This window comes from Corythoichthys intestinalis, chromosome 2 (genome assembly GCF_030265065.1).
Source record: "Corythoichthys intestinalis isolate RoL2023-P3 chromosome 2, ASM3026506v1, whole genome shotgun sequence".
NCBI classification, from domain to species: Eukaryota; Metazoa; Chordata; class Actinopteri; order Syngnathiformes; family Syngnathidae; genus Corythoichthys; species Corythoichthys intestinalis.
In genome coordinates, this window is record NC_080396.1 from 41,529,743 (window position 1) to 41,556,170 (window position 26,428).

Consider the following 26,428-nt stretch of genomic DNA (forward strand, 5'->3'; position numbering starts at 1 on the left):
AAGAGCAATTATAGATATACATGAGAAAACAAGACATTTTATCATTTTCAGTCAATCAATGTCTTTATTTTTGATGTGTATTGTTGAAAACAGCCAACAATTGCATCTCAGATGTAACTAGAATAAAAAAAAAGACTAATTCATTATATACATATATATTATATGTATATATATATATATATATATATACACACACCTAAAAATGCCTTTACGCTTGATAACACACATCGCTTAAAAGTTACGATTTTTTCCCACGTTTTTCAATTGAATTTTTATTTGTGTCAAGCCATTTTTAAGTTCTAGTAAAGTTTTAAGTTAGTCTAAACTGTAAGTCCTGATAGGATTTTGAATTTTTGCAGTGTTCAAAATAAATGTATGATACAGGCTGTATTGGAGCACATTAGGGACTAGTGCTACTTGGTGTTTTATCCAGCAATGACTACTGAGCTAAAATTGATAGTTAGCATTATTGAGTTTCTATTTGACACCCTCATCACTCCACAACGCTATGTTATGTTAAAGCCTGTATGTAAGACACGTTAGCCACGCATCGAAAGTGGTCTTAATTAATAGAAACCTAGCCCTCCGCAGGGCTAACGTTACGTGAGCTAGTAGTGACAGTAACGTTAATCTTATATATTAGCGTTTAGCGCTCTTTGTTAGCGCTTAGCGCTCTACTGCTTTAAGATGGCGGCTGTTTGCTAACGCTGCCCAGACGCGGCCTAGTCTGTCATTGTGCATCTAGTTCAACATACATGTGATCTCTATGAGACTCATCAGAGCTAACTGCAACTAACGTAGCATGTGCAGGCTAGTATTTTGCAACGTCGGAGTCGTTTGTAGCGGCTGTCTGCTGCAGTAAGTTTTTTTTTTTTTGCTTCTTCCTCTACGCACGTGACATCAGCGCGTTGTCCCGCATTAAAAGTAGTCCGAGCAAAACGTGATGCTTAGAGCTGTCAAAATAAACGAATACTCGAGGTGAATAAAATTACTCGGATCAGTTTTTAAACTCGAGTTGCTCGAGTATTCGTTTCAGCTCTAGTTCCCACTTAAACTGAGATTAATGGAGATGCAAACACAAAAAGAAAAGGTATTATCACACACTTGAATTTCAGTGCAGAGTGAGTTTCTTTTTTTAACCTTTGCCACTGCAGCATTACAGTGACATATAGGAACAGGCTTTAATTTATGCAACCCACATAAGAGGTACAATATTTACTCTGCTTGCAGACCAAATGTAATTTATTCCAAGTTGGCTGAAAAGCTGGTACAGGACTAAAGAAAAAATACATTTTCCCCACCGTGGCAGTGGAATATTTGTGGCACTTAACACAAAAAATAATCTGAAATGGTAAAATGTATTATATCCATGCTCAAAGGTAATGCAGAAAAGTTTGTGAAACATGAATGAGGGGAAAAAGATCGTGTTTAACATTTTTCTTAATCAGTGTTCTATATTTCCAGAGCCAACTGTGATCACAAGCCCAGCTGGTCATCTGGATGTGACTGTGGGAGAGAGCATTGTGCTGCCATGCCAGGTGTATCATGACCCCTCACTGGATCTGAAGTTCACATGGTTCTTCAATGAGCAGCTTATCCACTTTGGCAGCGCTGGAGTTTATTTTGAAAGAGTTGGAGGGGTGAGTGTTAAGCCTGTCGCAATATGCAATAATTCCATTTATCGCGCAATAAATAAAAATGAAGGCGGTATTTTTCCCGCTGCAATTTATCGCCTCGCGTGCACGTGTGTGCGCGCGTGCGGCAGACGTGTTGTTAAAAGTTCCGATTCCTTGTTACCAACTGCGCAAAATGCATCTTCGTTCCAGGTCTGGCAAAAACTAGCGCGGGAGCCAATCGTTCCCATTATATCCTATTGTTCAACGTATACCGGCCGCGTCAGTGCTCCGGAGTGACTGTGGACCATCTATGGCGCGCCGGTGTTGTTGACGTGTGGGCGCTCCCGTCAGGAGTGACATTTCACGCGGGGCGGCTATTTTTCGGCACAACGCCGGATATTTACAACGAAGTCCACCAAAACATTGTTACCTACTTGGCTGCTACGAACAACCTGGCTTTGACAACGAACAGCTGCTTCAAACTTGTCCTGTTTATGAAAGTCGATTGTCATATGCTGGTGTCGTGACTTCAGCGGCGCTTGCTAACTTTTTTAATGCGCGCACACACTAGATATCATGAAATGGCAAACTAGATGTGCTATGTCCCGTGCCATTGGCTACGTGAGCCCGGAGTGATTATGGGACACGTAGTCCATATACTACATCGATGAATTCTAAACTGTCATGACTGAATGGAAGTTAAGAAGGCCAAATCAATCCATACCAGTGACTATAGATAATGTTGCAAATATTGTTAATTCAGTACGTGACACAGATGGATTCGGACCACAAATAGGATGTCTTGCTCAAGTAGTAAACCTAGCTGCTAAGAGAGCTGTAGCAATCAACAGTGTGCCCTGCCTCAATTTACAAACATTAAAGATTGTTCTCAGCACTTTTATACAAATTTTTTTCAGATAAGTAAGCACATAAATATTATGCAGTAAAATGCATGTTTGTATGATGGCAATTTAATTTTTGCTCGTTAGCAAAAAAAAAAAAAAATATATATATATATATATATATATTTTTTTTTTTTTGAACAGAGCATTAAATGTATTGAATCGGATCGAAAATCGGGTCCCCCGTATCAAAAATCGTACCGAACCATGACTTAACTGTATCGTTGCATCCCCATGGAACAACATTGCAGAAGCCATGACGGGAAAAGTTTTCATTTGCCTAAATGCTTAAGTTTTTAAGTGCAATTTTTTTTTTTTTTTTTTGAAACACATTTTATTTATTCTGTGTTTCTGTGCGGTATCAATATTGTTGTATTTTTTACTTAAGAGGCATGGTCTATTGTTTTTAGTTGCGATTTCTTAAAAATTATTTTTTAATTTAAGAGTAAATATTTATCGCGTTTAAATGGGTGTACTTGATCTATTAATATATAGTGTATTCTCACTGTGTTATTGTAAATTGGTTAAAAAAAAAAATTGGGTGGCGCAATAATATCGCATATCGCAATAATTTATGAGAATTATTATCGCACACTAAAATTTGTTATCGCGACAGGCCTAGTGAGTGTAAATGCTTTTAGGCACAACCACACAAAAAAGAAATTACTGGCACACATGAATATTGTGGGTTGAACTATATACATACAGTGCTGCTCGAAAGTTTGTGAACCCCACAGCGATGGTCAGATTTTTTGTAAAAAAAACTAAAATAACCTTATTAAATGTTAAGTTATACCCAAATCCACAATACTGACATTCCAAATAATGGACTGAAACAAAAGAAATAGTTATATTGTCATTCTTTATTTAACAAAAGTGGTTGATTTAAGAAAAACTCAGATATCATGTGTGCAAAAGTATGTGAACCCCTTCAGTTAATAGGATATTGCGCCTCCTTTTGCAGAGATTACCTCAACCAAACGGTTTCTGTAGTGACTAATCAGCCTCTCACATCTACTTTGGGGGATTTTTGCCCATTCTTCCTTGCAGAACGCAGTCAGTTGAGAGAGGTTTGATGGGCGTCTGGCATGAACTGCTCGCTTCAGGTCCCGCCACAGCATTTCAATGGGATTTAGGTCAGGACTTTGACTGGGCCAGTCCAGAACACGAATCTTCTTCTTTTTCAGCCATTCCTTGGTTGTATTGCTGGAATGCTTTGGATCATTATCATGTTGCATGATCCACCTTCTGCCAAGCTTTAACTTCAAAACAGATGGCGTCAGGTTATGTTCTAGGATTTGACAATATTCCTCAGAATTCATGATTCCCTGGACTATGTGGAGTTGTCCAGGTCCTGAGGATGAAAAGCAAGCCCAGATCTTGACATTCCCACCTCCATGCTTCACTGTTGGGAGAAGGTTCTTTTGGTGGTATGCAGTGTTGACTTTTCGCCAGACATGGCGGTTTTGGTTGTGACCAAACAGTTCAATTTTGCACCTACATCAGTTGATGAAAACTCTTTTTAATTTAGTCTCGACAACACAACTGTTAAAAAAACAAAAAAAAAACTACTGAATTGATTGATTAGGAAATCAGGTTGAAATAATAGAAAATTCCAAAATGTTGAGGGGGTTCACAAACTTTTGAGCAGCACTGTATATATATATATATTGCCATTTTAAACAATTGGCACGATGGTTGAGTGTTAAACATGTCTGCATTACAGTTCCTAATATCAAGTGTTCAATAACATTACCTCCATTGACAAGAATAAAAACAGTTATGCATTTTACAGCCATCCATAACACTTGATCTTCCAGTAAAAATGTTTGTTACCAAAAGAGGAAACGCAGTTATGATGTGCTGGCTGCGCTATCGCGCCCTTTTTAGGTTTTTTTTTTTTTTTTTTTTCAACCCGTAAAATTGAAGGTCGTCTCACACAACAACAACAACCTAATAATGATGGTCGAGAAGGAAAGAGTTATTTTTGACAAAGAAGATTTCAAAAATGTTTTCCTTGTAAATTTTAAAAACAGCCCTTTATGTAAAATCTAAATATTGGAATTTGGAATGCTTTCAGCATTGCAAAAAAAAAAAAATCTAATGGGTTAAGCCTTGATCTTTAAGAGATGTTTTCTATCACTGGCCAGGTCATTCCCGCAGTAGAAATAAAATACAATATATATAAAATAATACTTTAAAAAGTGCTCAACAGAATAAATGAATTTTTGCCGATAGAAAAACTTTTAAAATCCAAACAAAGGCCTGTAAACAGAATATGCCGTGTGTGACTGATTAGGCAATTAGTTGCTTTGTCACAAATAGAATTCCAAAACGAACATACCATTGTTATGTAATGTAATTAACGTGAAATGTTTTGACAGCACTCCGCCGGGGACATAATGATTCGGAATATTCAACTAAGGCATGCTGGCAAATATACATGTGCGGTTCAGACCAAAGTGGACAGTGTGTCAATTGCCACTGATGTTGTGGTCAGAGGTAAGCTGTCCTTCATACTACATGCCAATATTAATATTGTTTATAATTTAGAAGCATATAGATATAGTATTGCACAAGCAAGATACTTTAATCCTGTTTTTTTTTTCCTAATCCAAATTTTATGTTATATCTTTTTAATTTGGATTTTCAATTGGTTCCTCTCCTTCCACTCTATTTCCCCATTTGGTTTCCCTTTGAAAAATGCACCCCTGCATCTAGGTCCTCCTACACCCCCTGTGGACTGTCAAGTGACTGAGATGACAGAGACGACAGCACTTTTGACCTGGGGACCTGGGATGGACAACCACAGCCCCATTGTCAGCTATACCATCCAGGCCAGGTCTCCCTTCTCTCTCGGGTGGCAAGCCATTACTACTGGTAGGTTGCTTTCGTCCAGCTGGAAAAAGAAAAAGGGGGATGGTGGCGTGCGACAGGTTTTTTTTGGTCTTTTGAAAAATACCATACAGTATTAAATGAGTAAATAACTCACTGACAGGTCAGGTGTTAATCCATTGGGATGTTGATGGAAGGTAATTTGGTGAAATGTCTCTTAGTTCCCGAGGGGCTCAGCGGAAAGCATTTGTCAGCCACTGTCATTGGCTTGAATCCCTGGGTGGAGTACGAGTTCAGAGTGCTTGCAACCAACAGCATCGGAACAGGAGAGCCAAGCAAAGCGTCGCGAAAAGCCCGCACCAAGGATACGCGTATGTACCACAGCTTGGAGTATTTATACCTAATCCATTTATCTCATCACCTCCACCCCCAGTATGTTTAGCAAATAGCTACGTCAATTAACAGTTGGGATAAATCATCAACTCCCGCTGTAGATAACAATTGTGCTATTTACTAATTCAGAGAATACAGTCCCTGACAAAAGTCTTGTCGCTTATCCATATTATAGAAACAATTGCTAATAACCTGACTTTTAATTATTCAATAGGTTTCAGAAATGGCTCATATGAAAGCTAAGACCCTCCCAAAAGATGTTGAATGTACAAAAATATATTTGTTTCACTGAAAAAAGATTGATCATTTAATGAAGACATAAAGGTCAAATTTTGGCAAGACAAAAGTTTTGTCGCCTGCAGAAAGTAGTGTGAAAATTGAACAAAAAATGTACTTCAAATACAAAAATATGTTAGCTAACATAAGCAAATTAAGTAGTGGTGCTGTGGCGGCACGGTGGCTGAGTGGTTAGCACGTCTGCCTCACAGTTCTAAGATCAAGGGTTCAATCCCGGGCTTCGGCCTTCCTGTGTGGAGTTTGCATGTTCTCCCCGTGCCTGCGTGGGTTTCCTCCGGGAACTCCGGTTTCCTCCCACATCCCAAAAACATGCATGGTAGGCTGATTGAACACTCTAAAGTGTCCGTAGGTATGAGTGTCTGCGTGAATGGTTGTATGTCTCCTTGTGCCCTGCAATTGGCTGGCAACCAGTTCAGGGTGTCCCCTGCCTACTGCCCCGAGTTAGCTGGGTTAGGCTCCGGCACCTCCGCGACCCTCGTGAGGAAAAAGCGGCATGGAAAATGAATGAATGAATGCTGTGAGATCCAAATTTAATATTTTCTATGACTTTCATGGACTTCGGCAAGGATTCATACAATTTATTGATGAAGTCATCAGGAACATCAAAGAAAGCAGTCTTGCATGGCTCCCAGAGTTCATCAACATACTTGGGTTTCGTCGTCCATGCTTCCTCTTTCATCCGACCTTAGAAATGCTCAATGATGTTCATGTCTGGTGACTGGACTGGCGAGTCCTGGAGGATCTTGATAATCTTTGCCTTGAGGAACTTTGAGGTAGAGATTGAAGTATGTGATGGAGCACCATCCTGCTGCAGAATTTGTCCCTTTTTGTGGATAGGAATGTAAGAGGCAGCTAAGATTTGTTGAAATTGCAAACAAATCCTCGAACAAATCACTCCTGAGAAAAGCATGTGTGAGAGTTTCACTCCCACCGATATCTAATAAATTAAGCTGAGTCACACAGCCCCCTACGGGCAGGCGGGGCGCAGTGAATGAAAGAGTTTTCAGGTCAAGTATTTTGTTGTCTATGCCACTGCACTCAAATGGCCTCCGCAGTCACCATATATCAATACAATAGAGTACCTTTGTGATGTGGTCGAACAGGTGAGTGAGTCATGGATGTAGAGCCAACAAATCTGCAAGAACTGCATAATGCTACAGTATTTTATCAATAATATCAATATGGACCAAATTCTCTGAGAAATGTTTTCAGTACCTTATTAAATCTATGTCACGAAGGATTAAGGCACTACTCAAGGTAAAAGGGGGCCTAACCAGGTACTAGCAAGGTGTTCCTGATAAAGTGGCTGGTGAGTGTATATAAACAATATTTCTATGATTTTAGTTGACTGAAATACCCCACTTTGAATCCACTGATGAAAACATCTAAATGAATGGAGTATGCAGTTATTCGTGTGGGTTTATAAGCCTCTCTCTGCATTATCGGTTTAGTTCCCAGGGTGATTCCAGCAAGAGTAAATGGCGGTGGCGGAGGACGCTCAGAATTGGTCATCACTTGGGAGGTATAAATATATATATATTTTTTGTGAATGAACTGAGTATCCTGTGATGTTTCCTGAAATATATTTCTGTGCAAAATATGTTTTATATGCCACCTCCTGCACTGCATGCAATTTTTGAATAGTCACATTATTCAAACTTTTCTGTGTAAATCTACTTACTGTATGCAGCGTGATAAGTACTTGCAGTTTCAGAATCATGCTGAGCCATATGTATCTATATTTCAATGCTACGTTTCACTTGGTATTAATAACTTTTAAAGATCACTTGCTTGAGTCATCCCTCTGAGTCATCTTATCCTTCTCTTAGCCTGTTCCAGAGGAGTTGCAAAGCGGCCCTGGTTTTGGCTATGTGGTGGCCTTCCGCCCACTCGGCACACAGGGCTGGATGCAGGCCGCTGTCACATCTCCTGATGCCTCCAGATATGTCTTCAAGAATGATAGCATCCCACCATATTCAGCTTACCAAATCAAAGTCGGGGTTTACAACAACAATGGAGAAGGGCCTTTTAGTCCAATGGCTACTATCTATTCAGCCGAGGAAGGTGTGTGCATTAGGTTTACTGAAACGAACACGAACCAACAAATCCACCCAGTACGTAGCATCAGAATAATACTATGTTGTGTGTGATAGTGAGTCTTACCTCAGAAAATATTAATCAGCTCGGGCAGTGGTTCTTAACCTCGCTAGAGGTACCGAACCCTACAAGTACCATGTGAATTCACCTTTGGAATTAGAAAAAAAAAGCAATCATTTTTAATATCTAAGCTAGCAAGTTAATAATTTAGCAAATTCCCAGTCAAAATTCTTCGCATTTTGATAGCATGTTTTATTAACAGGTCAAAATTTGAAACCACACTGCCCATTGGTCTGTTGTATTCCCTCATACTAAGTGCGAGCCAACCTTCCACTGAGCAAACCAGTACCTCCTCCCATCAGATCGATGATTTGCATTTAAAAGAAATAGATTAGCCTGTAAATTGGGCGCAAACCAGTCCAAAAACAACCACTGAGCTATGGCCTTCGTTTATTCCCACAAAATACACTCTCTATATCTTTTCTCATCTAGATTGTTGATGTTCCTATACTGTTGTTTTCTTTGTTGTTGTTGTTAAAAATCTTTGAATCCATCCATTTTCTTTACCACCTATGTAGCTGAATCTTTTTCAAAGCTTACTTTAGGCAAAAGGCAGACTAGACCCGACACTGGCAGTCAATTAAGCACAGGACCCATATACTGATGATGAATAACTATTCACACTCGCATCCATGCCGTCATTGAAACCACACCAACTGCCCACACGGGCCCACCTCTTAATTTAATGTATTTCTTTAATTTATCTACTCTGTCTATATATTTGACCTTTGAAATGCTTTTAAATCTAGCATAGTGTTAAAAAGTGTTGATTTTTCTCAAAACTACCATACTTTGATGCAAACTAGCAAAGTTTGAGACCTTCAAATGTCACGGTGTCAGTTGAGTTTTCAACATCATAGCAATCATTGAATGTTTGGGACTATATTTTATTTTTGCTTGTACAGAATCCAGGAATGGTGTAAAGCCTGGTCTTGTGTACATTTCAGAGCCGAGCAGAGCACCAGGGAGGCTAAGGGCAAAGAGCATATCATCGTCTGTGGTGGAGGTCACTTGGAAGCCTCTTGCCTGGAGCAACAATCGCAGACGCATCCTGGGCTATGAGGTCAAACCAACGCTTGCCCACTCAATAGAAATTTTGCAAACAAAATGAACTTTTTGAAACTTTTTTTGCTTTTTAGTTGACTTTCCTAACAATACTATTCGAATTCTGATGAAAACAACCGTATTTTATTTCATCCTCATACATTTAGTCTGTATTTAATAGTGGCATAACAGAGTCAGTAGACTGTATTAACCCTAATAATATACTCTAATGGTAATTTACAGAACAGTAATGTAGTTTTTCTTCTGCTGTGTATTTTCAGTTGCAGTACTGGGGGGTAAAAGAAAGGCAGGAGGCAGCAAGTGTCATTCGGACAGTGGGGAATAAGACTTCAGTGCTCATCAGGGATCTGGAAGGCAGCAGTACTTATTTGATATCCCTGCGGGCCTATAACAGTGCTGGAGTGGGTCCACAGAGCAGCACAGTCAATGTCACCACCAAGAAACCTCGTAAGAACGCATTTTATAGCATAACTGGTAAAACATTGTGTCTGTTGGTGCATGTGTGTGTGAGGGAGGGGATGTGTGTATGCATGTTTGATATTTGTTAAGTTTTTCCATTTAATGTTATATGTGAGGCGGCATGGTGGAGACTGACTAGCACGACCCAGAGCCATGTAGACAGACAGTTGCAACACTCCTATAGCGATCCATTATACGAATTTCTTCCGGGTGCTCCCGGGTAATGGAACTTCGAATAGTTTCAAACATTTCTCCGACGAGGGCGGACCCCATTCATATGACAAGTATGTCAAGTATATTCAGAGGTAAGTTAATGAAAAATATGACCTCTTTAGAATTTTCAACTGTCTGTATTTTATCAGATGCGCTGTATGATGTGCTAGTACGTGTTGAGCTTTATTTGTATGTTCTCTGCGTTATTATACATAAATTTTATCTTGGTTAATGAGCGATTTTCTTACTTTTCAAGCTGACTCTGCTAACTGGGAAGGTATCGCCAGGAATAAATTGATTTAGTCACTACCTCTTTTAAATTGTCAACTCTTTCAGAGGGCTTTTATGACATATACACTCTTCTGTATTTGTGAGTATTGGTTGACGACCGGCTTTCACGTGCTTGTCAGCTTGACTTTGTAAGCAACCAGTGTTCTTTACTCCAAAATGTTTGAAATTATTAGAGATGTGTATAGATTGAAAAGTGATGTCAACAAATAATACACACAATTATAATAGAAAACGAATTTAATGTTTATTATATATATATATATATATATATATATATATATATATATATATATATATATATATATATATATATATATATATATATATATATATATATATATAAGGGCTGTCAAACGATTAAAATTTTTAATCGAGTTAATTACAGCTTAAAAATTAATTAATCATAATTAATCGCAATTAATCGCAATTCAAACCATCTATAAAATATGCCACATTTTTCTGTAAATTATATATATATTCTGTAAAATAAATTGTTGGAATGGAAAGATAAGACACAAGATGGATATATACATTCAACATACGGCACATAAGGACTGTAGTGGGCATTTCACTCTACTGTCATTTAAATCTGTCTATGCTGTCCTCACTCCGAAGCGTCTACTTTTTCCAAAGCTAGACAGCTAGAGAACGACGCCTTAATAATTAAGAATTCTTCCTTTTTCATCTGATTTATTAATAAAATGGCCTCAAACCATTGTCCTCTTTAGACCGTCGTAAAACTACAAAATAAAAGTACACTAGCATTGCATTAGCAACAACGTTAGCTTAGCACGCTATACAGGTTCACTAAACATAAACAAAAAGCGTCTCATACAAAAAATATAACATTTCGCTTACTAACCTAATATGTACATTCTTTAGAACAACCATACTTACGGACAAATCTTGTCCAAGGATCATATAAGCACAACATTATCAGCCCGAGACGTCGTGCAGCCATAATGAAGAAAGAAAAGAAGAAAATAATAAACCATGTCGCAAAGCGACCACAAGAGTTCGCTGTTGGACAGCGCAAAAAGCCTTGCTGTAAAACTTACCAAAAGGCAGAATACTTTCTGAGCGGGACATGTGCGTTAATTGCGTCAAATATTTTAACGTGATTAATTTAAAAAATTAATTACCGCGCGTTAACGCGATAATTTTGACAGCCCTAATATATATATATATATATATATATATATATATATATATATATATATATATATATATATATAAAATAAATACATACAGTATATATGTATCACAAAAGTGAGTAAACTGCTCGCATTTCTGTAGATATTAAAGTATATCTTTTCATGGGACAACACTGGAAAAATGACACTTTGACACAATGAAAAGTAGTCTATGTGCAACTTATATATTAGTTAATTTATATCCCCCTCAAAATAACTCAAAATATAGCCATTAATATCTAAACCCCTGGCAACAAAAGTGAGTACACCGCATGGGAACTACGTACATCCCTACATGTCCAAATTGAGTACTGCTTGTCATTTTTCCTCCGAAATGTCATGTGACTTATTACAAAGAGGTGGGGGGTTGTTCCCACCACCATGCTTGACTGTAGGCATGACACATGATATCTTTGTAATCCTCACCTGGTCGACGCCACTCATGCTTTAGACCATCGGAACCAAACAACAGTGCTCAGTTTGGACATTTAGGGATGTACGTAGTTCCCATGCGGTGTACTCACTTTTGTTGCCAGGGGTTTAGATATTAATGGCTACATTTTGAGTTATTTTGAGGGGAAAATAAATTAACTCTATAATATAAGCTCCACATGGACTACTTTTCATTGTGTCAAAGTGTCATTTTGTCATTGTTGTTCCATATATATATATATATATATATATATATTGTTACATGGTGGTTGTCTTGAATACAAGTAAGTGAATACCACAAGTAAGTGAATCAAGGAAATCTAAACATTTTCTGGAAAAAACTATTCTAGTTTTGAAAAAAGGAAAAGCCTAATTAATCTTGCATTTCAATGTAAAAGTCGATTTTACGTGCTAATGCTAACACAAACATGAAACTTTCTCTCCACAACTTCCCTTCTGCCGAACAGTTTACATAGTTTTCAGTTGTCGCCTTACCACTCCAAATCTAAAACCAGCATTCACAAATATGTTATATTACAATACAACAAAAAAGCACTTAGATATGTGATTCTGTCCATTTTCCCATAAATGTCGCAATCACCGCTGTCAGTTCCATAGAAAACCATTATAGCGCTGGTTGTGCTTGGAACCACTGACGCCTACATGAACCACGTGACCACCTGCGGCGAGAGTGTCGCAACTCTCCATCTATTCAATTCAATTCAATTTTATTTGTTTATTTGTCATCTACATGGTTCTGGCACGACAGCCCCACAATTCTGAGATCAAGGGCTTAATCTCGGGCTCTAGCCTTACTGTGTTGGCATGTTCTTTCCGGGTCTGCATGGGCGCATAGTGTACTCCTGCTTTCTCCCCCCAAACATGCATGGTAGGCTAATTGAACACTCTCAATTCTCTGTGAGTGTTAAAGGTTGTTTTTCTCATAGTTCCTTGCAATTGGCTAGCAACCATTTCAGGCCTCCTGCCCATAGTTAGCTCCAATAGGATAAGCGGTATGGAAGATAAATGAAAGAAGGGTTTATGTGCCGAATGGGAACAATTTCTTTTGTTATCTATTGCACCATTGAGTTCTTTTAGGTGACAGACACTACTTACTGTATCAGAGGAGTTCTGTCTGTTCTTTGAAATGTATTTTTTTAAATGATTATTTTAAAGTTCCATTGTTATGTAGGGCATATAACAAAGGATTGTATGCCTCAGACAAAACCGACTAGCAGCAGGCCAGCCGGCCTAAAACCTGGGTTCTTAGCATGTTTCCACAGGTGAAATCTAAAACCTTAAGACTACTCACAACAGAAGTTAATGCTAATTTCGGGGAAATTTCATAACCAACCTCGGAAAAAAATCTATAACTCCTTAAATGTCAGAAAATTTTACAGACAATTTCACACAATGCGCACAATTTAAAAATTAATGGAATATAAAGCATACCTCCGGTGGTCAGCTAAAAAAGTGTATGCTTCTTGCAGCAATATTGTGAAGTTTGATGAATATTATAATACTTTTAATACTATTTGTGTCTATTCTTGTTTTTGCCAAAATTATCTCCCTGGTTAATGTTCATGTGCGACGCCATATTAGGAATGAATTTGACTTGGGCGTTGATTGGGCTTCCATCACATCATTGCTATTGAGTGATATGCCCAATCGTTGTTATGGTCATATTTTTCATTATGAAAAGAACTATAGTGATAAAAATAACTGTTGTTATTGAGATATCTATACATTTTGCACTACACCACGAGAGCTCAGAATCCTGTGCGAGCTGGGACTGCCAGTGGCACTTCTACGGACAACAGATTGGCCTCTCAATGACGCTGTCACGATTCACCCTCGTGCTGACCAAAAAGGAGCAAATACGGCTGTGCACATCAACATTAACCAGGGGGATAATTCAGTCAAATATAAGACTAGACACAAACAGTATAACACCAGATTTGTATCAAACTGGGCAATATTGCTGCAAAAACTATAGATTGTAATTTCCACACAATAGAGCGCACCTGACTATTTCTCAAAATTTGAGAAAAAAATCACACATATTCATATGTGAGAATTCTAAAATAAGCTTATATATACTATAAGCTACATATGTGCTTGTCTTAATGTGGGATATTTACATAACTACTAGGGCTGTCAAACATTTAATGTTTTAATTGAGTTAATTACAGCTTCGAAAATAATTAATCGTAATTAATTGCAATTCAAACCATCTATAAAATATGCCATATTTTTCTGTAAATTATTGCTGGAATGGAAAGATAAGACACAAGACGGATATATACATTCAACATACAGTACATAAGTACTGTATTTGTTTATTATAACAATAAATCAACAAGATGGCTTTAACATTATTAACATTCTTGAAAGCGATCCATGGATAGAAAGACTTGTAGTTCTTAAAAGATAAATGTTAGTACAAGTTATAGAAATTTTATATTAAAACCCCTCTTTATGTTTTCGTTTTATTAAAATTTGTAAAATTTTCAATAAAAAAATAAACTAGTAGCTCGCCATTGTTGATGTCAATAATTACACCATGCTCACTCATGGTAGTAACCCATAAAATCAGTTGGACCACAACGCCAGCAGAGGGCGCCAAACACCAAAAAACAAGTAACAAGCGGACATTACACTGTACTGTCATTTTAGTCTCTTTGAGCAGGGCATGTGCGTTAATTGTGTCAAATATTTTAATGTGATTAATTTAAAAAATTAATTACAGCACGTTATCGCGATAATTTTAACAGCCCTAATAAATACATGTTACGCCGAAACATTTAATTAATTAATAGTATAATTAACTGTTAATCGACACTATCAAAGCATCATCTGATGGTATTGAATGATTGCTATCTATCGTTTTAAAATTATTCTTTTGTAGCAGCACATAGCATCACATGGAACCCTCATTGTGAAATCCAACGTTTTTGATGAAGTCAGAGGGGGCTTGCAAATCTAGTGTGCGCTAACAGCTGCCGGGATGGATGGATGGACGGACGGACGGACGGACGGATGGAAGTTTAATATAACATACTATATATGATTAACAAAAACAGTAAATAATTAGCCCAGTTGCTTTGTAACACCATGTATCTCATCACCTCATCCCTCTCTCAAACAAAGCCAACTACTACACGTCCTGAGTCACTGTTCAACTGTTAATGAGAAATATCCTTCATGCTGAGTTGGTTCTTGACTTTAATGTTTATTGATTTCCTGCCTTGTTGTTTTTATCCCCTCACTACCGCCTCTTCTCCTCCCCTCTCCCTCCCACTCTAGCGCCCAGTCAGGCCCCCGTCAAAATCATGTGGAACACTTCCAACTCCAAGGTCATTCTGCACTGGGACCAAGTACACGCTCTGGATAATGAGTCTGAAGTTACGGGTTATAAGGTAGTGTGTGATAAGCCTTGCACTTAACCGAGAAGACAATAAAGTCAACAGTATTTTAATGGAAATTCACAGTAGTTAGAAGGAGAAAAAAATAGATTGACAGTCGCAAAATATCTCAGTGGAACACAAGGGTAGGAAAAGAGCTGGTGCCGCCAGAACAGGGTGGGGCTAATAGCAGCATGTGAAATCAAGAAATGTACTGTACAGCAAACAAGGATGAAAAACTTTCACATCTGTATACCTTGTTTTTCAGACTGAAGGGTGCACCAGATTACAAAACGTAAAAGTGCATGGTATTTCTATTAATATTTATATTTGTTTTTAAAATTTTATTTATTGTTTTATTTATTAAGGTACGTCTTTAATATGTGCTTTATTTATGGGTGTTGAGCACTTTTGCTGGAGCAGTACAATACAGTTATGCACTAATAAAATAGGTTTAAGGTCATAAAGCGCAACCAGAATTCATACATAACTGTCAATTTTGGGAAAAATTGAAGAATTTTAGGTGTGCCATATAGTTCAAAGCAATAGGCTAGGATTCTCAGTGTGCAGTTATGCAAACATAGTTAAGAACATACAGGTAGTCCCCGGGTTACGATTTACGTGCTTTTGACTTCACGACACCTGTGTCACATCGTTTTTGTTTTTTGTTTTTTAATGTTGACATTTGTTTTGTGACCATGCTTTATTTTGGTGCAGGAAGCGTAGAACAGGAAGCAAGCGCTTGTACAGACGCGCTGGCCCACCCCACAAACACACACACACAGAGTAGCCGAGTGACAGAGGTGACAGCCTGCGCGCACATTTGTTGCCTGTAAAGCATCCAGAGGCGACGGCTGTATATAACCCCTTTTTTACTATTCATTGTTCGTTTACAATTGTGGCCAAATACTTGGAGCGAGTGTTTTTGATGATGGGCGGACGCTAAATAATACATGCTAATTGTTTTTTATTGTTGTATCAGCAGCTACTTGTAAACACAAATTAGACTTGCTGTTATGAATATATGTTGCTGAATAAAGTCACCAAACCACACGGACGTCTGACATCATTTCGGAGCTTAGTTCGATGTCTAGCTAGGACAAAACTCCAATGTCTTGTTGAGGATAGTACAATGACGAATATTACATGTTTTAGATATTTTTTTTATTATTATTTAGAGGGTGTTTTAGGGTATTTAAAGGGTTTATTCCGATTTACGCAGAAATGCGGGTTACATCGCCAGTGGAGGAACGGAACTCGTTCATAAACCGGGGACTACCTGTATTAAATAACTTTTTTTTTTCTTTTTTTCCTTCTTTTTTTTTTTTTTTTCTTCTGTCTTTCTAGGGTTTTTTGTAAGCAGTCATTGTTTTGAATCACATGACACAAGTATTCCCACTATTATAATGGACGTCATAGAATAATGGATACATGGTTTTAAAATTATTTAGACACAAAAATAATAATAAAATGAATTACTTCATATCACTGTTGTAGCCAAAAAATGTACGGTATTGTAAATCTAGCAGAGGTGGTTAGAGTAGCCAGATTTTTTACTCAAATAAGAGTAGCATTACTTCTAAACAATATTTCAAAGTCCAAGTAGTCATTCAAAAATTTACACAAGGACAAGTAAAAAAGTATTCGTTGAAAAGAAAACTCAATTACTGAGTAACGTTTTGAGTTACTGCTTACAGTGTTAATTTTTTAAATTAAAATATATATTTTTTTCTCACCACAACTTTATCTGTATGAACTGTTGTTATTATGATACTGTAATATAACCTAATACATGACCATATTAGGCCACAAAGATGACACAATAATCATTGGATTCAGAATTTGAATTCAGACCAGAACAACACTTGAAACATCACATGTCCCAAGAGCATAAGCGCCTTTTACTGGAGAAAAACATTGTTACCTCTTATTGGTACAATTGTGGTTATTGGTGCGACGTCTCATTGGTGAAACAGACAGCGACTGTCGGCATCTCTGGCAAAAGTAAAGTCAATATTTAAAATGAAGAGGAAAAAAGTAAAGACTCCAGTGTAGACCAAAGTAGCGGAGTAAAAGTAGTGTTTCTTCTTCACAAATTTACTAAAAATAAAAAGGATTGTGTGGTAAAACTACTCAAAACAAGAACATTTTTCTCAAAAGGTTACTCAAGTAAATGTAACGCGTTTCTGCCCACCTCTGATATCTAGTATTTATATATACTCCCCCCATTTATTTGGTGTTGTGTATTGTTACTCTTCTATACAGGACCATGTAGTGATCAATGAAAGGACAGGTGCTGATAGATCAAAAGGGGCAGATTAACACACCTTACAAAAACATAAATTACAGCTCAACTAGCTTTACAGTATAATTGGCTGTGACTGTGACAGATCTTAAATGGGAGGGGGGGGGGATTAGTGAATAGAAAAAATATATGGACAGTATAGCACCTCTATGTGTTTGTGAGTGAGTGCTGCCCCTACAATTTCTGTGGGCTGTGACTCAGTCTTTGCCTCTTTTCTTCCTTCAATCTCTATATCTTAACTTCCTTCCTCAACTTGTTGTTCATCTGAGAACAAATCTTATCAGATGTTCTCTGAGCCACAATCAGCACAGTTTTTTCCCAGAACTATTATTTCATTATTATCCATATTTGACAACTCTAGCACCTAATAATAAAGTAATGAAATAAAATGTTATAGAACAAAAACATTGTAATAGTCTTTATAAGTGTTGTATTTTCTACCTGAATATCCTTGCAACCTGTGTTATTCTTACCTATTGTGCTCATCACCTGGCTCATGAGGGATCCACTGCCTTTAGCAGCCTCATCCAGCTCATTTTTTATTCCTCAACCTCCTTTCCTTACAAGGCATATCTACATAATGGAAATATAAACCTTAAATTTAAAAAAATCTGATTCCCAGTGGCTTTTATTTTGAAAGCTTTTCAAATTTCTTTCTCTCCCAATAACGAGTAGAGAGAGAGAGAGAAGACAGAACACTTATCAAAGGTGACTAGCGGGAGCAATACAAAAATATAAATTTTACCACAAAATACATAAAAATTGAATTACCAAATTATCAAATTAAGATTCATACAAACACCGGAATCACAGAAAATGAAATAAAGGGATGTATTATGAGTATATAAATTTAGATTAAAACAAGAACTTAAAGATGTGTACCTTTCTGTTGTGAAGAGAACGGACAAATATGGTTGCCAATAGAGAGTAGAGACACACTGATCGAAATAGTCGTGGTGGGGATTACAGTTATTAAAGTAGCAAACTCTCTAAGAGAAAATTATGTATATATATTTTTTTAAATCCCCAAAATAAACCTGGTGTAAGAATCTTTGCTGTTTGCGCGAACACAGTTTATAAGTGTAACACTGTTTCCAACCACCAGATGTCCTCAGACTCTTCACCACACACCCAGGTCAAAGAGAAAGAGCGTGCAGGGAGGGGGGGTTATGCAGCGGTTTAGCGGCAAACAAAGGGGTTTTCAATGCTCAAGTAAAGTACTCAATGGCGTGCCTGCATAGTCAGCCAGCACACACATGCGCACCCAAAAATAAATAAATAAAAAGCCCAATCAAAAGGGGCACTTTGGGTATGTTAGGGCAAAGGGGCAGGTGCTCAAGCACCCTCCGCCCCCTTCCTGTGCACGTGCCTGCTTCGATAGTCAAACAAGGGCCTTGGCAAATAACTGGTTTAGATTGTGCAGATCAACCTAATGATTTGATAAGGCGTCCAATTATCTTCACCACAGCTGATTTCTTTGTTTTTCATTGTGCTGGAAGAAAACTGATATTTTGTTTGTCCCATAGGTGATGTACAGCCAAGACAAACACAGCCTTCCAAGTGTGGTGGAGACAAACACCACATCTTTAGAGTTGTCGCTGCCTGTCAATGAGGACTACGTCATCCAGATTAAACCTTTCAGTGAAGGCGGAGAGGGCATCAGCAGTCGCCAGATTACGATCCCCAAGATAGCAGGTTGGACGGGTTATCATTTCATTGTTACTCCTTTACACGAAATATTACCTCTACCCCCTACATACACACTGCTTTATGCACAAAATAGGTCATAAATGCTACAGTGAACTGGTTTGAAGTCCATTCAGTTTGTCGAATGTATGCAATAGCCGATGAAATGCGGAAAAATAGGACAGTGTCATTGGAAAATAGATTAGATACTACTCATTATTCAAGTACCCACCCACTAAACTCTTGGGGGGTGGCTAAGCAGCTGCACACCTGCATCTTTTGTGAAGCTAAAACTACCATTTGCCTCATCTGCCAACCTCAGGGGAATTGAGGAATAAATAGCTTCAATTTATTTGCATTGTGAAATCAGAATTGTGCTGTGTTCGCCATATTTTGCAAAGAATGACTTTGAGAACTGTAGCGAGTACAACAAGGCTTATGTATCATACTTAGCCACGTCTGCACCTGCCAGATATTCTTGTATGTATGAAAATGATAAAGCAATATTCTAAAAGTAATATTTACTATGACATCGTCAACAAAATTGAAGATCGCAGTCATTACCAGTCAATGCAGCAAGAAATACTCTACCTATCTGATCAGGTGTCAGGTGTTGGATGTAAATCCAATCATATCATTATTTTGACAACCTGTCATCATTAGGGTAAAACTAACGGACTTATTTCATGCTTATTTTATTTGCTGCCCCAAGCCAGTTATTCCTGTGGTAATTTATGTCATAGTGCTTAAAAACCTCAACAAAATCATCAACATACAATAAATAAAGCATACTGGTTGCATTGAGGGTCGAGGAGAATTTCAGAATACCCGGATTTTAAGGCCACGCATGGTATTTCTGTAATTTATGGATGTGTATAATTTCTACTTTTTTTTTTTTTTCAATTTCACCTCAACTGAAATCCGACAAGATGTTCATAGTATAAAGTATTATTACAAAAGTATTCAAAAGTAAGCTATAACTACAGTATATATAAGTGCGAAGCTTTGCACGGCACACTAGTGCCATCCGGTGGTGAAAATAATACATCTGCAACTTGTAGCATTGAATGACATACAACAACTGTACTGTCTTATGATATTTTTGTTATTTTCAATTTTGAAGGCCTACAAACATATATGAAACATTCAAAATAATACAAGTAAAAGGCATTTTAGTGGATAGTTTTACAGTTACACATTTTTGGCGTTTAAGATATTTTATTAAATATTAAACAATTATATTGATATATATTATATATTATATTTAGGGCACTCATTTACCTTGTTGTGTGCCATTGACAGTGCAAGACGTCCAATCCATTTTGACTGGGAGGGGCGAATGAATGAAACATCCCCTGAAACATCTTCCCAGTTTAAATGAATTGGTCATTTATCGCCATCAATAGCATGCGGTGAAAACTTTATTTACTTCATTCATTGAAATTATTTTAGTTTTTATTAGTTTTTATGTACTATTAATTTATACATTTCTCATTGTAAAACAATAATATAAAAATGTAATGATGAATAATCATTTATAAAATGATATCATAATGATTGCTAATATGTACTAGGTTTTTTTTAATGTCCCAGAAAAAGTCACTTGCTCTATAAATGGTTAAAGGTGAATAGCTGTCCACTAAACTGACGACTGTCACTGAAAAGGTTAAGGCATATCTCCAGCTGCATTTATAGACAAGTTTCCTGAGCGAAAATTGGACGGCGCCATCTTTGACAATTTCTGCTCCGGACTTTCGGTTTAGACAGAACACAATAAATTGCGGTTGAATAGACAAAGTTTTATACTGCCAAACCAAACCAGAGGAACCCACCGAATCTCCAAAAATGAATTCAGCCTGACGTAGATGAGACTCTGGGACCTTCTGTGATGTGCTTTGTGACGTGAAATCCTGGAAGCACCTGTGTGTATATATATATACATATACATATATATATATATATATATATATATATATATATATCTTCAAAGCGCCAGTGTGGATCTACCTCGCCATACACCTTCAATCAGTTAAATAAGTTACAGATGTGCTTTAAAGCTAAATGATCCACCTGCATGATGGTTTTTATGACTTTGTTGATCGCTCATGGACAAAATTCTAACAATCTGTGCAGCCTGTGTTAACATATGGTGTAAACTGATACGCGGGCCACTCGAGTGACCAAAATGAGAAAAAATTTAAAACAATTTTACAGTTGCCGAATGCAGAAGGGTTGACACGGATTTTGTTGTAACAAGGAAATACTATAAGGTAATTTTCATCTAGTTATGTAATAGTTATGGTACTGTATTATGAGCTCATCATCGCACATGTACATATCAACACAAAAAGTATGTTATTCTTTTTTATTGCAGATATTGTTCGCAATAAAACTTTTGGACAACATGATTCCATTTCTTGTTGATTTAAAACAATTGGTGCATGTGCAAAACAGGTCAATAAATCACAATTTATAAAGTTTTTAGAAAAATATTAATGAAGGGGGAGCATAAATCGAGCCTTCCATCATCAAGGTAAAATGCACGTAGTCTCGATATATGTCCATCAAAGTACAGGGTATGAAAAGGTATCTGAACCTTTTGGAATTTCTCACATTTTAGCATAAAATCACCATTAAATGTAATATATCTGTGTCAAAATCACACAGATGAAAAAACTGTCTGCTTTAACTAAATCCACCCGAACATTTATAGGTTTTCATATTTTAATGAGGATAATATGCAAACAATGACAAAAGCGGGAAAAATAGGGAAGTGAACCATCACATCACATTTTGTGGCACCCCCTTTGGCAGCAATAACTTCAACCAGACGCTTCCTGTAGCAGCAGAACAGTCTGGCACATCGATCAGGACTAATCTTGGCCCTTTCTTCTCTACAAAACTGCTGTAGTTCAGTCAGATTCCTGGGATGTCTGGCATGAATCACTGTCTTTAGATCATGCCAGAGCATTTCATCGGCGTTCAACTCTGGACTTTGACTTGACCTCTCCAGAATGTGTATTTTGTTCTTCTGAAACCATTCTGAAGTTGATCGACTTCTGTGTTTTGGATCATTGTCTTGTAGCAGCATCCATCCTCTTTTTAGCTTCAACTGTCTGACAGACGGCGTCAGGTTTTCCTGCAAGGCATCCTGATTAACCTTTGAATTCATTCTTCCATTAATGATTGCAAGTTGTCCAGGCCCTGAGGTAGCAAAACAGCCCTAAATCATGATTCTCCTTCCACAATGTTTTACAGTGGCAATTAGGTGTTGATGTTGGTGAGCTGTTTCATTTTTCCTCCACACATGACATTGTGTGTTACTCGCAAACAATTCAACTTTGGTTTCATCAGCCCACAAAATATTTTGCCAAAACTTCGCTGGAGTGTCCAAGTGCCTTTTTGTGAACATTAAACGAGTAACAATGTTTTTTTTTTTTTTTTAGACAGCAGTGGCTTCCTCCGTGGAGTCCTTCCATGAACACCATTCTTGGCCATAGTTTTACATATAGTTGATGTGTGCACAGAGATTTTGAACTGTGCCAGTGATTTTTGTAAGTCTTTAGCATACACTCTAGGGTTCGTTTTTTACCTTTCTGAATATTCTGCACTCTTGGTGTCATCTTTGGTGGACGGCCACTCCTTGGGAGATAAGAAACAGCGCCAAACTCTCTCCATTTGTAGACAACTTCTCTGACTGTGGATTGATGGACATCCAGACTTTTAGAGATGGTTTTGTATCCTTTCCCAGCTTTATACAAATCAACAATCCTTGATCGCAGGTCTTCAGACAGCTCTGTTGACCGAGCCATGATGCACATCAGACATGCTTCTCATCAAGACAATTCTTACCAGGTGTGTGTTTTATTGTCGGTAGGGAAGCTTTAATCCACTCATCAGTGATTGAGCACACACCTGACTTAAAATGTTTGGTAAAAATGGGTTTCAATTGCTCTTTAAGTCTCCTTAGGCAGAGGGTTCACTTGCTTATTTTTCCCCCTTCTGTCATTGTTTGCATGCTATCCTCATTAAAATATGAAAACCTATAAGTGTTTGGGTGGTTTTAGTTAAGGCAGACAGTGTTTTACATCTGTGTGATTTTGACAAAGATCAGATCACATTTTAATGGTGATTTTGTGCAGTAATGTGAGAAACTCCAAAAGGTTCAGATACTTTTTCATACCACTGTAAGTGTTGTTGTGAGGCACATCAAGTTGTCTTCCCTTGCCTAACAGCGTTTTCCACTTGTAAACAAACGAACAAAAAACGTATAACACCTCCCATGTCGCGATGATGGCAGATGGATGCGGCATTTCCAAGAATGGTCTTTTGAAGGATTTTGATTAGTAATTCCACGCCAGCTCCACTGTTGGTCTGGTTTGAGAAACTGTAAAATGGAATTCGCGAGCAGAAATGCAGAAGTAAAGCGGAAGTACCTCGGAAACTTGTCTATAGGTTTCCTTTTAAGAGCCAACGTTGTTTTTTTTTATCCTAATGATTGGTTCATGCCTATAAATTCCTGCAAATTTTTAATTATAAAGGAACTAAATGTTTTATTGTGAAAGCTTTACTACATATTTTTGATCCTGTCCTTAATAGGGTTAGGGTCATAATGAGAGGTCTTTCTAATGCTATTTCTCTGCAAGAGATCAGGACATCCCTCAGTTTGACAGAAACAACATTCAACATTATTATCTGCGATACAGAACCTGTTTTTGATCTTATTGTATTTGCAGGTGTCCTTAATGTTGAATAGCCAAAGTTTCCAACGTTTGTTTTTTGTGTGTTGTTTTTAAGACTCCATTGCCACAGGGGCTACCTCAGTATCTTCATCGCTTCCTGTGGCCCACCTTGCTGCTCTCATCGTCACAGCCAGGACCATGCTATGACTGTTTTCAGGAAGTCTGCACTGCAGCCTAATATTAAGAGGATGAGCAGGTCAAATACAAGAGCCCGGGGGGCTTCTCTTAACTTTACCCTGTCTCCCAACCGACTGCTATTTTCTCCTCTTCTAGCTAAAAAGATCGCCTTGTGAACAATGCGTTTCATCTTGTGTGAAGGGAAGGAGTCCCTTAAAGGAACTGGGCCTTTAAGAAGTGACACTTATGTGACAGGAATTGACCTACAGCCGTTGTGGATGTTTTTTGTTCTTTCCTCACTTCTAATATATGGATAGTGTCATGTATTGGGAGTTATGTACTCGTGGACTTTTCCTGGATTTTCTTTTGGCATATGGGGGAAAAAGTGCTTTTCTAAGTGTCATTCTAGATAGGAGTGGCTGAGGAAGATTCCTCTCACTCCATTAGGACTGTGTTTTAGAATGCAAATACAAAACAAAAAGGTAGCTGCAGATCACTGGAGAAAAAAATGGAGCCCATTGCTTTGTAACAACTTTTGGGAACTCTGTGACTTTACCTAAATCGTATTAATGCTTTTATGTTTTCCGGCTGCATCTCATCAGCCATAAAACAGTTGAACCAAAGTTGTGATGAATAGACATGACAAGGCCAAACCTACTAATGGTGCGAGCACTGATGAATCAGTTTCTTACCTTGCTCCTCCACATACCGTCCTCACCAAGTGCATAATGATGGCACACTGAGAGTTGTACACTCGATGTATGGAATCCTCAGGTCCCATTCGAGCCTTAAGTCTCCTACTAGAATCTACGTTGTGGTTGTTGTTCAACGGTTCTGTTCATTTATTCTCCTACCTTGTTTCTCCACAATGTATTGTGTGTTCTACATTTGTTCAGGCAATGTGGGCTCAAACAATACATCTTTCTCCTGTCTTTCATCATGAGAGACTGATCTTTTCTGGGTTGCTTCCAGAATATAGATCCTTTGTCATTTGCCGTAGATTGGGTTTGGCAAATTTGGATGTTCAGAAAAAGCTTTTAATAAACATGATGCCATTGTCCTTCCTAGTCCATTTTTCTTAATAACAATGATCTTGAATTGTAAGTGACTATTTACTGCTCTTTATGCAACCAAGACTTTATCGATGCTCTCTTCAAAACCCTCATTTATTTTCTCTGCACAAGGACCACATGATATTTACTAGTGATGCACGATAATACATTTTTCAACCGATACCGATAACTGATAATTTCCTCCTCATTCCAACCGATAACCGATAATGTCAATGTCGATAATTCTATTAAAATATTTATGTAAAATTTTAAAGTATACACAAAAGAAAATATTACTGTGCAAAAATATAATTTATTGCTCTTTTTTTCAACATAAAATTTGAACAAGTCGTCAATTCAAACATCTAAAGACAGATTGTCTGACATTGTGTAATGGTAAACCTTTGGCATCAATTACTTACAGAGTAAATACCTAAGTTGCACAAAAATGCCTTAAAAGTAAGCCATTCCTAACATATATAACATTAATACACTGCAAAACACACCTCCTTAAAACTAGTTAGTTGTAAGTGTAAATCTATTGGCAATAAGTGAAATTATCTGCCATCGCTTCAAGTGTATTTCTCTCAGATTTCTTGGAAGAAAAATAGCTAGCTGAAAATAATCTTAACAGCCTTGTTTTAAGCAATACATTGTTATACTTAATCCTAAAAAAAAAAAAAAAACTTGGAAGAAGGAAAAATTTTGAATAATATTTGTGGCTACAGAATATTGATTTAAGAATTTGATTATCTACTGCGACTGTAATTGAGCAGAGAAATAAGTTAAATAGTTTGAAAAGTGATTGCTAATGTTATATGCTTTGTTGCACACTGTGAAAATGATTAACTCAAAAGAGCGAGATGTCATGTACCCATTCTGCAGCGCTTTGTTTACATTTGCGGCTTTCACAACATTTGCTTTACAGCAGCTAAACTGCTACACGGCAGTACTATTTGGACGGAGTTGGAGCTCGCATCCGCGTGCGTGTTGTTTTGTGCCTGAGTTTTTTAAGCCGAAAATAAAAGCGTTACAAAGTCATCTGACCGCTCGTCATTTTACATACTGAATGCATTATTGACTGGCTGTCTTCGTTTTCTCCATGTTTAAATTATCATCTAACCACTGTGCCGTCATGATAAGCTTGCTTACTGGACATCACTTTTTCATAAAGAATGGTGGTCGTATAAACTGCATTATTCTTTTATCCAGGGCTTTGGTTCTCGGGTCATTTAGGTAAAAAAAAAAAAAAACTCGTCTCGTCTCGGC

At 37.5% G+C, this 26,428-nt stretch overlaps 1 protein-coding gene across 4 annotated transcripts in view; it reads left to right on the forward strand.

The window, feature by feature from the left end:
• The window catches only part of cntn3a.1 (contactin 3a, tandem duplicate 1), a 199,152-nt gene extending 173,985 nt beyond the window's left edge, over positions 1–25,167 (forward strand). For 3 of the 4 annotated variants that reach the window (XM_057817332.1, XM_057817315.1, XM_057817340.1), the window contains 11 exons: positions 1,465–1,640; positions 4,903–5,020; positions 5,240–5,398; positions 5,575–5,724; positions 7,495–7,565; positions 7,873–8,107; positions 9,148–9,263; positions 9,526–9,712; positions 15,160–15,272; positions 19,089–19,257; positions 24,046–25,167. In XM_057817332.1, the coding sequence (XP_057673315.1) occupies positions 1,465–1,640; positions 4,903–5,020; positions 5,240–5,398; positions 5,575–5,724; positions 7,495–7,565; positions 7,873–8,107; positions 9,148–9,263; positions 9,526–9,712; positions 15,160–15,272; positions 19,089–19,257; positions 24,046–24,137 (1,586 nt within the window). In that variant the 3' untranslated portion in view covers positions 24,138–25,167. The remainder of the gene's footprint in view (positions 1–1,464; positions 1,641–4,902; positions 5,021–5,239; positions 5,399–5,574; positions 5,725–7,494; positions 7,566–7,872; positions 8,108–9,147; positions 9,264–9,525; positions 9,713–15,159; positions 15,273–19,088; positions 19,258–24,045) is intronic. The other variant, XM_057817323.1, reaches the window with a different exon arrangement.
• Positions 25,168–26,428: the final 1,261 nt, after the last annotated feature.